The following is a 14,478-nucleotide window of genomic DNA, read 5'->3' as shown; positions in this document are numbered from 1 at the left end:
ATTATCTAACTAGTGCAATTTCTGCAGCATCTACCATGGCCTTAAAGAAAAGTTAAATAGAGCAGTTGGGTGAAACGTATCTTACCAATACCATTTTAGGGCAAGAGAATACCCACTGTGAGACTGAATACCTGTGTAAGAGGGCACAGAATCTTAATTGCTGCAAAAATATGATCCAGACAAAGGCAGAAAGTCAAAGGTAACGGTCAAGATGTACTAACCTGAAAACCCAGATCTGATAGGGCGAAACTCACACCCAACTCCACAGAAACACTGAACGCCACAGTACTAGTGTAAAGGTATGCAGCATGCCTGGGGAAAGAGGAACAGGACAAGAGAGAGAAATACAGACACTGGATATCATAGCACACCTAGTTGCACAACTGGAATTATTCTGCACTACCAAAGCATTGATATCTGAAAAGCAAAGTAGAGTTTTAGTATAATTCTAGTTTGAACTTTCATGTATTGAAGTGTTGCCTAACATATATCTGCTAAAACGCTTTGGATTTTCCCTCTCTATTGTAATTTTATATTTGGTGTATATTCTGAGATGAAATACAACTACATTCTGAAATAATTACAGAATAAGCCTCAGGATTGCAATAAACTTATTTACCAATGAGAGCTACCTTAAAATTAAGAAACAACATTTTGTGCTGGGTGTGCATTCAAGATGACAAGTGGATAACTGTAACAGGAAAACATTCATTTGTTTTCAATGAGTAGTTTCTAACTCTGGTCATATGTGTGTTCACTCTCTTTGATATCAATATACCATACATTGATATCAATATCTCTGTGCTAGTACACTTTCATTAGAATTTGCAAAAGATCATAATCCATGCACTTGATGCCTCATGGAGTAACAGTACAACAGAATTTATGCTCTTCTAGATGACTCTTGGAAAATAAGTCTTTTTAAGTTGGTTATTCCTTTGGAGGGATCCTTTAGAAACAAACAAGTGCTCAAGAGTTTGTAATCCCAATGGATAACTCTTTGTGGAACAAGTGCAAGTCATTATTTGCAAGATACTTCTCTGGTTCCCAGATGTCTTTGTCACATAAAGGAAGGACAGATTACAGGATTCTAATAAGTCCTGATTACAGCAACTATTTATCAGGATCGCCTAGAACGGATATTATGGACCACAAGAAACGTGTGCTCGATGCTGTGGGCTATTCCTGTGGGCTCATGGGCATGGAGACCTGCTTGTCTTTACTTAAATGTTTCACAAAAGTGACCTTCTAAGATGTGAAACCTCAGTCCCCGCAGTGTCCAGACACTCAGGACCCTTCCATCCTTCTCTTCTCCTGCAGGCACGCATTTCATGAGCTTTAGAGTAGTGTGTCGCACAAAACCAATGTGCAGTGGTAAGCATTCCCTATTCTGCATCCTGAGCTCGACTATGTGCAGAACAGGCAGATTCCGCCACTTTCCTACAGTTTCCAATACAACTGATGGTTAATTCTGATCTCGTTCTTGTATTCCAAAAATTCCAGCCATGATTTGAGCACAGATTCAAAATTTCTGTTCCTTGTGACTTTTTCTAGGAATTTAGTTACAGAATTATAGATGGGCAACTATAAAGAACAGTGATGTTTTTCACCAAAGAGTTCCTAGTAGCGTCAGAGAAATGAGGCCAGACCTCCAGTTGTCTATCATGTTTCTACGAACTGCTACTTCAACTGCTATTAATAATACTAATAATCATAATACTAACAATCAAAATGACAACAATCAATCCTAACAATTTTACTACTACTACTAATAGTGCAAATAATAATAATCATTATTGGTATTGATATTATCGTCATCATCACAATCGTCATCATCAGTATTATTATTATTCTTATCATATAAGACAGTCAGGAGTACTAAAATAATGAGTCACAGCTACTGACATGCACATCATTATGAAACCAGGTAAACATTTGCTTGGGTCCCATGACTGTCTCACTCTTCTCTGCTTCTTTCCCAAATATAGGTCCATTGTGCAGCAGATGTTCTTGAGCATTACTTTTCCACACTTCTTGGAAGCAAGTGAGTCAAATACAGGATTTGTTTAGGAGCACCAATCTGTACGTGTAGCAAACCACCTAACACTCATTATTTGTATTGCCTTTGTCATAGCTGATGTCGAAGACGAAGACATGTCAACTATTATGTCTAAACAGAGCTGCATTACAGAACAAACGCAGTATTTCTTTGAAAATGATAATAAATCTTTTACTGGCTTTATTGACTGCACAAACTGCTCCAGGTAAATATGGTTGGCAGACCCGGCATTGATGAAACTAACATTCAGTTGGTGGTGCATAGCGACTGTTGTTAACAGTGTTTTTTTTCAGAAATTAGGTTTGTTTTGTTTTTGTCTTACTGAAACATGTTAAATGATTAATAAAATGAAGAGGAGTTTTGCATGCGCATTAATACATATTTGATTAGGTTGATCCGCGCTTACCCTATTGCCATTAAAAGGGGACCTCTTGTTAGGGGGGGGGTAGACAGCTCTAAATTGTTGTCAAAACAGTTGTGTGTCCTGTAGTCCTAATGGTATGAAGTGTATTTGATGCAATAATAAGCTTGGTGAGCAGGGGACTGCAGAGAGTTTGACCATTGGAAGGGAAATGTGTATTTCCTATACATTGACAATGCGTTCTTTTGACGTGCACCTTGGTATCTTAAGTGCACTGGGCTGACAAAACAATGCGTTTTTTCTCAGTAAATGCATGTCAGTGCCTGCTAAAGATTATTATTGCAAAAGAACTACACCACACCTTTATATTAATAAACGATCAGTCATATTTGTTTCTGAAATGCTTCTCTATCTCTTCAAGATCCTGCCACAGATACATTCAGAGACAGATGTATCAATATGTTTAGCAACGCAGTGCAGCAACCAATCTTTAGCCAATGTTTACGCCTCCCAAGTGATATCTAATATGACATCTACAAGTAGTATTGTGGAGGGCGCTAGGAGATTCCTGTGCATCCTCTCTGCTGCAATATACATTTTAGATTAGGTCCACATTTTTCAATGCATGATTTACTATTATGCAAATATCTTATCTTTGTAGATTTAATGACATAGCAAGAATGCCATCGGCCAGAATGCAAATAACAACAAGCATTGGCAAATCCTATAGGTCTCTACAATCCGAGAGCTATTGTTGTTGTCAATTACATTGTATTTTAGCCATGTGTTATGGAGTGAATGTATGTCGTGTGGAGTAGAATCGTGTGGGTTGAATTAAAATTGTTTGTTGTAGAATTGAGTGGCCTGGATTTGTGTGGTGCTGAGTGGAGTTATGTGTAATGGAATTATGTGGCATGGTGTGCAGTACAATTATGTGGTATTGAGTTTACTTGAATTATGAGGAATGGTATTGTGTCATGGAGTGGAATTATGTGAAGTGGTAATGTGTGGTGTGAAATGGCATGGAGTGAAGTGGAATAATGTGGTGTGGTGTTAAATTTCGCGGCATGATGTGGAATTATGTGGTGTGGATTGGATGTATGTGGTGTGTAGTGGAATTGTTTTGTGGAATAGAATTCCTCTCCAGGATAAATAAACTCAGGTCTTGGAGCCCAATGAGTTTACTCCTTAGATCACAGACCATCAGGGTGACAACTGTGAAGTGCAGCATGTTTTCACACAGGCATGTTCTGTCACTGTGCTTGATCTTCAGTGTCCCTGGAAACATTTAAAACAAAAAAAGCACACCTTTACTTCTTATGACTGTACACACACACATATGTATGTATAGTGTCAACTGATTTACATTAGAACAATCTCCCCATACTATCACTGATTGAATAGCTGAACACAAATAAGTGACTTTTCGTATTAAACAGAAAAGAGATGGATGCGCCTTTAGGGTTTCTGAACTGCACAATATGCTATCCTGGTCGAAACTCCTGGCTTCCCACTGGACCAAACTGTGTGATCCATGGCCCATCACTTTACTTCACTATCTATCATTTTGCTTAACCATACAGTTTGAGAGCACAATGAAGCAATTCAGCACTATACAAAAATCATCACTTGCATGGTTAATATAAACAGCCTTGCTTAACATTTAATAATAATATAGCCTATGGAAAAAATAACAAGGCAAACTGAATTATTTAGAATAATTCATGTCAAAGTCTTCAGGTCATGGGGACTTTTGTCAAGGTTTCATGTTTAAAAAATATTACTTTCAATAAATGTCACTGAATTCAATAATACACGTGTATGCATGTTATGGAGATGCTCAGAAATATTCTTATTTTATTTTAATATTAATGAAGATGTAGTTTTCTTTAGCATTTATTACCTCATGTAGATCTTTTGAAAGTTCGTGCTTTGGCTCTTAAAGCCAAGCCACACCCATGATTTGCCTCTCTCCAAGCCATTCGTGTCTCCCCCAGACTTTTAGTGTCTCCTGCGCCCTTGGTCAGTGCCATCTCCCACCCTCGCCTTACTTCTGGCTATCAAACAATCGAAACTGTGCATGCAGAACAACAGGTTAAGTGAATACACCAATTCTTTTCAAATTCTGTCACAGTCCTTAGGAAGTATGTCATTTACGGAAGTGGTAAAAAGGCACTAAGTTGGATGAACAAAGTTATCGCTGTAATTCTACTACATATAAGGGTCCTGTTATGCAGGCAGAACTCACTGCGATATTAAATATTTTTGAAGTGGTTGGCTGGTTGCAGCGCTCATGGAGTCAAGAATGGGCGCTTCATAAAACCTTTAGAAACCTAAAAACATGGGCGCCATGTCATACAATCATTTATTCAGTCTTTTTTTTGCTGTGATCCTTAAAAGTAACCAAATTAGTTTCAGATCTAAATGAAATCAGACTAGCTTCTTAAAGCAATGTCTGCTTTGCTTGATGTGTATTTAAAGATACAGCCATTTATTGTTTTATTCGACAAATATTTGATTATTGTCAAATATATAGTGTTCTTTTAAATAGGCTTGTGGTTTGAGCAAAAACACATTAATGTTTTAATTTGTGGTTTCTACACATGCATGTCACACACTGATAGTAAAGACTGTACCCAGAATTAGTCTGGAAAATACAGTATTTTCAGGCATTTTATGCGGATGATGTCACTTCCAGATACATTGCTTTCTGTGACACCATTTTGCTTTGTCTATGCTTTTTAGTCCAGCCCGTATTTTAGAAGGCTTGACTTGCACAGCCCCAGAACCTACCACATCCTTCCAGAAATCTGTAGTAATATGGTGGTGTGGGGTGGGCTGGGAAGGTTAATTAAACAAAGTTGAGGCAGAAACTTGTGTTAGTTACAGCGCTTCAAAACACAGACGTAAGGTATGACGTACTGGAGGAAAAGGCAAGATATTACTGTCTTCCTTACTGAGGCTGTTAAACAGCTGGGCTGACAAGAAAATAGCCTACACTAAATGACATGTTAACCACTGTCTCCATACATGCGGACAGACAGAGAGTAACAAACTCCTCACATGGCTTCCTGGTAATGTGTCAGCAGCGCGCCAACGCAGAGGGTACCTCGAAGCCCCTAGGCGGGTTTCAAGAAGCACATAAGCAGTTAATGGGTGGAAAGAACATCCTGGCTGTTACCAAAATGAAAGCAAGACAGAAGTCACTTACACACACACACACAAAGGTAACTCAATCCATTCAAAGGAAGAGCACATACATGTTCATCAAAGATTAAAGCATAAAAGCATGAAATAAATGGGGTCTACCTGTGAGAAATTGGCCTGGCATATGCTGGTCACTGGTTATAGTGGCCACCTTGCACCAGTCCAATTCGACTCTTAAGGTGATAGGTTAAAGACAACCTTTAAAGAAATCTATCCTAGTGGTAGCTGTGGAGAGCAGCCTTCAGGCTAAGTCTTGAAGGAGTGTTAAGCTTATTGTTTTACCATAGATAACCTCTTGAATGACCAAATGAAAGAGTAGTCCACACAGGTATATATATAAAATATATGTATTTATTCTAAACAGAATCCCACAAGTCTCTTTATGAGGCTAGAGGTAAAGGTACAATTCAAACAAGCATTTATAGATACAATAAATAGCACTTGAAACACAGGGCCCCAGGGGGGGACCAAACCATATATTAAACAAGTGGTATAAGAACCACGACAATTCTACAGAAAATGCCTAGGGCATTTAGGATCGCTGGCCCCTTTAGAATCCACCCAAGGTTATGAGGAAGGGGACCCACGGGAGACGCGTGCAGTGCAAATAGCTGCTATCGGGATCTCTATTAAAGCCTAGGGAGAATGTCGCGGTTTGATTTTAAAAGATTATAGACACTTCTAGCAGGAGTTCAAAGTTAGGAGCTTAAAGTTAAGCTTTTGAGGAGCCCACTACCACGAGAGTACCGAGGTACCACTGTTACCTGCCCCAGGGAAGCCGGGTGCATAGGTCGTTTTCGATGTCGGGTCGCGGGCTGATTTTCAATGGGAAAATGTACAAAACTGCTGCTAGCCAAAAGCGTCGATGATGTCGTGAAGAATGAAGTTGTAGATCTTGTAGAGGAGAACCTGAAAGCAGAGGGGACAGAGTCTGGGTCACGGCACAGTGACCAGGGAGCTCAAGGAAAAGAGCCCTTCAATGTCGGGTGCTTCAAGTGGAAAAGGTGTAGCTTGGATCTGCAGCCACGGGCTCTGGGAGGCTTCAAGGAAGGCCAGCTTCTGGAGGGCTACTATCCCACAAAGGATGAGGGAGGCTGCCATGTTAGTGTTTGGATTGGATCCACTTAGCCTTGGCAACCGCAACCCACGCAAGATGAACAAATCAGCTACTGGTGCAGACCTGCAAGGTCTCCTTCAAGGAGACTGTGGAGCAGGCCGGGAGCAACCAGGGGAACTCTTAAAAGTAAAGATTTACCTCCGCTAGGGCCCACAAGTCGAAAGACAAGGAACCGCGGGAGGCAGCAATTTGGTGTGTGTAAAAGGGTGCCCACGGGCCACAGGAGTGGGCTAGGGTGTTGATCTTTGGCACAGTTGCTGTTGAGAGGTTGGCTCAATATTGGGCCAAAGCACAACTTCCCCACTGGTCAGGGTCGTGTGCTATGCAAGAGGTGGCCGGTGTCCTGGGGTATTGGGGATCTCGGCACCCACGTGGTCAACGGTGCTCAGACTTGCTGGGCACACTCACTGGCCTCTGGGATACTAGGAAACCCCCTCAAGAATGAGAGGAGTCGTCGATGTCCGAAGGAGCAGCGAAGTTCCAACCGGGTCACTTGCAGTGTTTCAGGTGCCTGCCAAGCAGGGGGTAACTCCTTTACCCCAAGGGAGATTTCTTCAGTCAGCTGGGCAGCAGCTTGTCGAAGGTCAAGTCTGTAAAGTCCAAGATTAATCTGAGGCTCTGGGGACACAGTAGTCACCTTTATCCAAGAGATATGGGGAGGGACCAGATCAGAGCCCACCAATGAGAGTTGAGGCGGGAAAGGGTGGCTACACCCTCTCCCCTTTGTGTGTTTCCCACCTGGGCGAGGGGCAGGATGCCCCTGAACCGGTTCCAGGCAGTGTATGCAGAATGTAGGCACTGTAGCAGCCTACGTGCAACTCTGAAAGGCATCCTATGGTGCACTCACCCAGTTCCAATCCACATAGCCTGTCTTGGAAGGTGCTGGCACCTCCCTGCAACAGGATCCCTATTGTCCAGCTGCCGAGGCTGGGGTTTTGCCCAGCAACAGGCAGCCAGAGTCATGTGGGTGGCGAGTAGCATCCATTTTGTGATACATGTGCACTTTTAAATTGGTGTCTAAATTCTGCCGCTTTTCCCATATCGCCCCTCTAGCAGGGGGAAATCATGCCCTCATGCCCATGGCTGAACTGGGGGTATGATTCCTACATGTTTGACACCAAACACGATATGGTTCTGTGTAGCCATTCTCAAGTTATCACGCTATCACGATATACTGTAATGTAATGTAATGTAAAAAGACCTTGTAAAGCGCAGCTAACACCAGAAGGTTTCTTGGCGCTGAGGACAGAGAGACAGAAAACAAGACAGTCCAGGGGGCTACGGAGATTCTAATTGTAGGCTATACTGAATAGATAGGTTTTCAGAAGAGACCTAAAATGGGTTAAAGGGGAAGCCAGTCTCAGGCTTAATGGAAGGGCGGTCCAAAAGGAAGGGGCAAGAAATGAGAACCTTAGTCCTCCATGTTTTTTACGATTGAACTTAGGGATTTGAAGAAGAGCCAGGGAGGAAGAACGAAGGGTACGGGAAGGGACATATGGGTGCAGAAGTGAAGAAATAAAAGCAAGGGATTTAAAAATAATGCAGCCCAGTTTAAATTTACACCGCTCAGTTATGGGGAGCCAGTGGAGGGATTTCAGAAGAGGGCGTACGTGCTGGTATTTGGGTTGGTGGTAAATGAGCCGTGCTGCCTGGTTCTGGACCAGTTGGAGCCTCTTTAATTGGTAGATGGGTAAACCAACATAGAGAGAGTTGGCATAATCCAACCTGGAGATGACAAGTGCCAGTAATACCAGGGTAAGGGCCTCGGTGGTCAGGAAGCGGGCGATCTTACAAATTTTTCTCAATTGAAAGAAGCTGGAGGACACCACTGCACTGATCTGTGGTTTCATTGAGAGATCGTTACTGATGGTGATCCCCAGGCTCTTCACTGAGCTGACGGGGACGGGGGGGGTGCCCAGCCTGGAGGGCCAGAAGGTGGGATTCCAAGGGTTGGCTATGCCCCCGACAAGCAGGAGTTCAGTCTTGTCGGGGTTAAGCTTCAGATGGTTCGCCCCCATCCAGTCACTAATATGACAGAGAGTGGATTGAAAATTGTCAATGGACTGGGCCGTGGAATTAATGTTGAAGACCAGCTGGATGTCATCCGCGTAATTAAACGCGGTGACACTACTGCCTTGTAGCGAGCGAATGAGGGGGGTGAGATATAAATTAAAAAGGAGAGGAGATAAGGAGGATCCCTGCGGAACACCACAGGTTAGTTTAACTTCATCCGCGGAGAACTGAGAGAGCCGGACCGCCTGATGGCGGTCGCTCAAAAAGGAGCGGATCCAGGCTAACGCGGGGCCCTGGATGCCGGCCTCCCCGACACGGCCGATCAAAATATCATGGTCGACCGTGTCGAAGGCGGCCGACAAATCCAGGAGCACTAGGGCCTGACTGATGTTAGAGTCCGCCCCTCTCCGTAGTTCCTCCATTATGAAAGTATGACAGATTCTGTGGAGTGTTTGGGTCTAAATCCAGCCTGTTGATGGTCGAGGAACTGAGAGTCCTCGATAAAAGAACTCAAAGTGTTGGTCACATGAGCCTCAAGGACCTTGCTAAGATAAGGAAGAAGGGAGATGGGTCGAAAGTTGCTCATGGTTGTGGGGTCTGCCGTGGGTTTTTTAAGGATAGGTGTGACCTCAGCTCGTTTGAATGACCCAGGAACGGTGCCAGAGGAGAGAGAGTTATTCAGCAATGCCAAAGGGGGCGAAGGGCAAGCTGCAAAGGCCTCACGGAGGACTGAGGGAGGGCAGCAGTCAGTGGGGGACCCTGACTCAACCTTTTTAAGAAGGGCTAAGAATTCTGTCTCAGAGATTGGAGGGATCTGGGTCAGCTGCCTGGGGTTGAAAAAAGGCAGAGGGGACTCAGGCCCGTGATGGTGAGAGAGGGCTGAGGATAGGATACTCTTCTTGATGTTAGCTATCTTTTCAATAAAGAAAAGGTTTAGAGAGTCACAGAGTGCCCGAGATGGAAGGGGTTTATGGGTGATCCTATCTGGGTTTGATAGCTCCTCGACAATAAGGAAGATGTCCTTGGTTTTAGTGGCAGGGCCGACAATCTTATTTGAAAAATACATAGATTTAGTTTGCAAGACTGCTAGTTTATAATCTTTGAGCAGGGTGGCGAAGTGCAGTTTCTTGTCGGGGGCATAGTCTCGTCGCCACTGACGCTCAGCCTGCCTAAGGGCCAGCTTCAAGGCTTTAAGATCGTCCGTAAACCATTTTTGGGCATCATGAGGGCGTTTAAGTTTTAATTGTCTACGAGGGGCCACAATGTCGCTGGCTGACTCCAGCCAGTGTGTAAGAGCAGAGGCTTGGGTGTCGATAGATCCCAGACTGGAGGGGGTGGAGATTTTAAGTAAAGTGGCAAAGTCATTAAGATTAGCCCTGTTCCAGTTCCGGGCTGAGAGATTTCCTTCCTTAGGTCTACTAGGAGTGGGGATGACTATGATAGAGAAGGAAATTATAAAATGGTCTGACCAAAGGCAGGAAAAAATGAGGGGAGTGGAAATATCCAGGTTGGATGTCCAGACCTGATCCAGAATATGGCCCTTGGTATGAGTAGCTGTTTTTATGTGTGGAATACAGTTCATGCTGGACAGGAGCTCAGTAAATGATATGGAGCAGGTGTTCTCCTTGGCATGAGAGGGCCAGTAATTAAAGTCGCCCAAGACCAGAATTCTTGAATTGTTGATAATGAGTTGAGACAACATATCACCAAACAACAAAGGGAAATTCTGCATAGGTTGGGGAGGGCGATAGACTAACACACAGACAAGTGGGGTGATGGGGGATTCCAGTCTGGCCGTAGGAAATTCGACTGAAGGAATGACGATTAAGGTCAAGGCAGAGAACCGGATGGAATTTTTAATGATTGCTGCTACCCCACCTCCCGGCCTACCAGAGGCTCTGTTTACATGGAGGATGTAGTAACCTGTAGGGATTGCTGCAAGTAAGTCAGGAGCGGAGTCATCATTCAACCAGGTCTCTGTGAGCAAGAGTATATCCGGCTGCTCAGAATCTAACAAAGCAAAGATTTCCAGCTGGTACTTTACTAGTGATCGTGTGTTGAGGTAGATCACGGTCAGTTGATTAGATGAAGTTTGATCATTAGATAGAAAAGGAGTGTTAGGAGTGTTGGGAAGAGGGGCTAGGGGTGAACCTATTATCTCGGGGAAAATATCTCTGGTGCAAAGAAATCCCAGTGGCTCACATTTAGACAGAGTAGGGGGTGGGGGAGCCCTGTGTGAATGCAGTCGGATCAAGTCTCTGGAGGAGTATTTCCTCAAACCAAGAGGGGGACGGGCCCCAGGTCCCAGTCGGACGCGGACGGGCGCAGACGGGCTCGCCTTAGGCACGCCTTCGGCGCGCAGACGGCGCGCCCGCTGCGCCCGTCCGCTGCGCGTCCGGCCATATACTTATAATGCGGTTAAGTGTATATGGTATGGCTACACTACAAACAACCCAGCAATGGTTTTTACGAGGGTTGCAGAGGGGCCCTACTCAGGTAGGGGTCCCCCCTCACACATATCTCAGCACCCTGCCTTATAGGATTAGCAAGGCCTGCTTGAGGGGTGACCAATGAGAATACATGTGTTGTACATAGGTGGGATACAGGGTACCTGTATCCCTGTAAGGGGGTGCAAGCACCACCTTACCCAGACTACAGTAGTGGTATGGTGGTGTCATTTGGTATGGCTGTCCCAGGGTGGCACAATAAGTGCTGCAGCCCTGGTAGGCCTCTGAGGGACCCATGCACAGGGTACCTAGGGTACCATCTACAAGGGCTGACAGGGTATCCTCAGTATCCAATTGGGTTGTACCTAGGGTACTCACATCAGTTTAGAGAAGAAGCAGATAGGCTGGGGTCCTGGATAGCAGGGCCACAGCCTAGCTAGAGTCATAAAACAGTCAAAACATCAGCAAAAAGTTGGGGGCAATTATGCAGTCAATGCCACGCTCCTACATAAACCCCCCCCCCAAACGCAGGGACATTAAACTAACCTTGACCAGTTGAGTCTTCATGTTCTAAGTGGAAATATCTGGAGAGGCCATCTGCATTGGCATGGTTGCTCCCAGGTCTATGTTCCACTGTGAAGCCCATCCCCTGTAGGGAAATGGACCACCTGAGTAGTTTGGGGTTTTCACCCTTCATCTGTTTTAGCCATAGGAGGGGCTTATGGTCTGTTTGAACAAGGAAGTGAGTGCCAAACAAGTATGGCCTCAGCTTCTTCAAGGCCCAGACCACAGCAAAGGCCTCCCTCCCTATAGCTGACCAACGTTTCTCTCTGGGGGTCAACCTTCTGCTAATAAAAGCTACTGGTTGATCCTGGCCCTCTTCATTCAGTTGTGATAATACAGCACCCACCCCCACCTCAGAAGCATCAATTTTAAATATGAATTCTTTGGAGTAGTTGGAGCTTTGGAGCACTGGAGCAGAGCACATAGCCTGTTTTAGGTCATCAAAAGCTTTCTGACAGCTGACAGTCCACTGAACCTTCTTGGACATCCTCTTAGAGGTTAGGTCATTCAAGGGAGTCACAATGGATCCATATCCCTTTACAAACCTTCTATAATAACCAGTCAGGTCCAAGAAAGCTCGGACCTGAGTCTGGGTGATTGGAGCAAACCAGTCCATGATGGTCTTGATTTTGCTCTGAAGTGGTTGAACCTGGCCTCCACCTACAAGGTGACCCAGGTACACAACCTGACTCTGCCCTATCTGGCACTTAGTAGCCTTGATAGTGAGCCCTTCCTTTTGCAGGGCTTCCAAAACTTTCCTCAGGTTGATCAGGTGATCCTCCCAGGTGGAGCTGAAGACAGCAATATCATCTAGATATGCTGCACTAAAGTCGTCCAGGCCCGAGAGGACTTGGTTCACCAACCTTTGAAAAGTGGCAGGTGCATTTTTTTCAAACCAAAGGTCATTACAATAAATTGATAGTGCCCACCAGAGGTAGAAAATGCAGTTTTGGCTTTTGCAGACTCAGCTAACCTTATCTGCCAGTAGCCAGCTGTCAGATCAAATGTGCTCAGATACTTGGCTGAGGCCAATCTATCTATGAGCTCATCTGCTCTAGGAATTGGGTGAGCATCAGTCTTAGTGACTGCATTGAGTCCCCTGTAGTCGACACAGAACCTCATCTCTCTCTCTTACCATCCTGGGTGTGAGGTTTTGGTACAAGGACTACTGGGCTAGCCCAAGGGCTCTCTGAGGGCTCAATCACTCCTAATTCCAACATCTTTTGGACTTCTGTCCTTATGCAGTCCCTGACATGGTCAGGTTGCCTGTAGATTTTATTCTTGACAGGCAGACTGTCCCCAGTGTCCACTTCATGAGTGCACCAGGGGGTCTGACTTGGAGTCAGAGAAAACATATGTCTGTAAGACTGAAGAACTTGTCTACAGTCTGCTTGCTGCTGGTCAGTGAGGCTGCCTGCCAAGGCTACTCCATCAACTGACACATCGTCAGAGTTGTGAGAGAGCAGGTCTGGGAGAGGGTCACTCTCTTCCTCCTTTCCCTCATCTGTTGCCGAGGCTGGGGTTTTGCCCAGCAACAGGCAGCCAGAGTCGTGTGGGTGGCGAGTAGCATCCATTTTGTGATACGTGTGCACTTTTAAATTGGTGTCTAAATTCTGCCGCTTTTCCCATATCGCCCCTCTAGCAGGGGGGAATCATGCCCTCATACCCATGGCTGGACTGGGGGTATGATTCCTACATGTTTGACACCAAACACAATATGGTTCTGTGTAGCTATTCTCAAGTTATCACGATATACTTATAATGCGGTTAAGTGTATATGGTATGGCTACACTACAAACAACCCAGCAATGGTTTTTACGAGGGTTGCAGAGGGGCCCTACTCAGGTAGGTGTCCCCCCTCACACATATCTCAGCACCCTGCCTTGTAGGACCTGCTTGAGGGGTGACCAATGAGAATACATGTGTTGTACATAGGTGGGATACAGGGTACCTGTATCCCTGTAAGGGGGTGCAAGCACCACCTTACCCAGACTACAGTAGTGGTCTGGTGGTGTCATTTGGTATGGCTGTCCCAGGGTGGCAATAAGTGCTGCAGCCCTGGTAGGCCTCTGAGGGACCCATGACCTGGGTACCTAGGGTACCATCTACAAGGGCTGACAGGGTATCCTCAGTATCCAATTGTGTTGTACCTAGGGTACTCACATCAGTTTAGAGAAGAAGCAGATAGGCTGGGGTCCTGGATAGCAGGGCCACAGCCTGGCTAGAATCATAAAACAGTCAAAACATCAGCAAAACGTTGGGGGCAACTATGCAGTCGATGCCACTCTCCTACACTACCGCACAGCGCACGCCCGTCCTTCGTGTAGGCTGCAACCGGTTGTGGGTGGGTACAAAAGAGATAATCTCCCATTCGGACAGTTCCTGCGGTTACACCGAAACTGCAGCACTGTACCGCATTACAATACCAAGGCTGATCAATTGGCACATAATCTGACACTAAGGGACTACCCTGTACACAGTATCAAACTAGCAAAGAAATGAGCCCGAAACAATAACAGAGAGGCACTATTAGAAAAAATCAAAGGCAAACTACTGACACTCTGATGCGTGTCACCACTTACACACCTGACTCTAACCGAATCCGTAAGATTATAAAGAAACACTGGGGAATTCTGCAAACCAGTGAACTGACACTACCCTCACTACGTTTTTTGTTTAAACGCACTAGGAATTGAAGGACATACTTGTA

General features: G+C 45.0%; 1 protein-coding gene across 8 annotated transcripts in view; it reads left to right on the top strand.

Annotated features, from left to right (window-relative positions):
• The window catches only part of CACNA2D1 (calcium voltage-gated channel auxiliary subunit alpha2delta 1), a 1,735,709-nt gene that overhangs the window by 1,653,817 nt on the left and 67,414 nt on the right, over positions 1–14,478 (top strand). For all 8 annotated transcript variants that reach the window (XM_085652892.1, XM_085652894.1, XM_085652893.1 and 5 more), the window contains 2 exons: positions 1,989–2,044; positions 2,135–2,264. In XM_085652892.1, the coding sequence (XP_085509018.1) occupies positions 1,989–2,044; positions 2,135–2,264 (186 nt within the window). The remainder of the gene's footprint in view (positions 1–1,988; positions 2,045–2,134; positions 2,265–14,478) is intronic.

The sequence above is a fragment of the Triturus cristatus genome, chromosome 4_1, assembly GCF_964204655.1.
Source record: "Triturus cristatus chromosome 4_1, aTriCri1.1, whole genome shotgun sequence".
NCBI lineage: Eukaryota > Metazoa > Chordata > Amphibia > Caudata > Salamandridae > Triturus > Triturus cristatus.
Note: the sequence above shows the minus strand (reverse complement) of the source record. Positions and strands in the feature narration are given on the sequence as shown.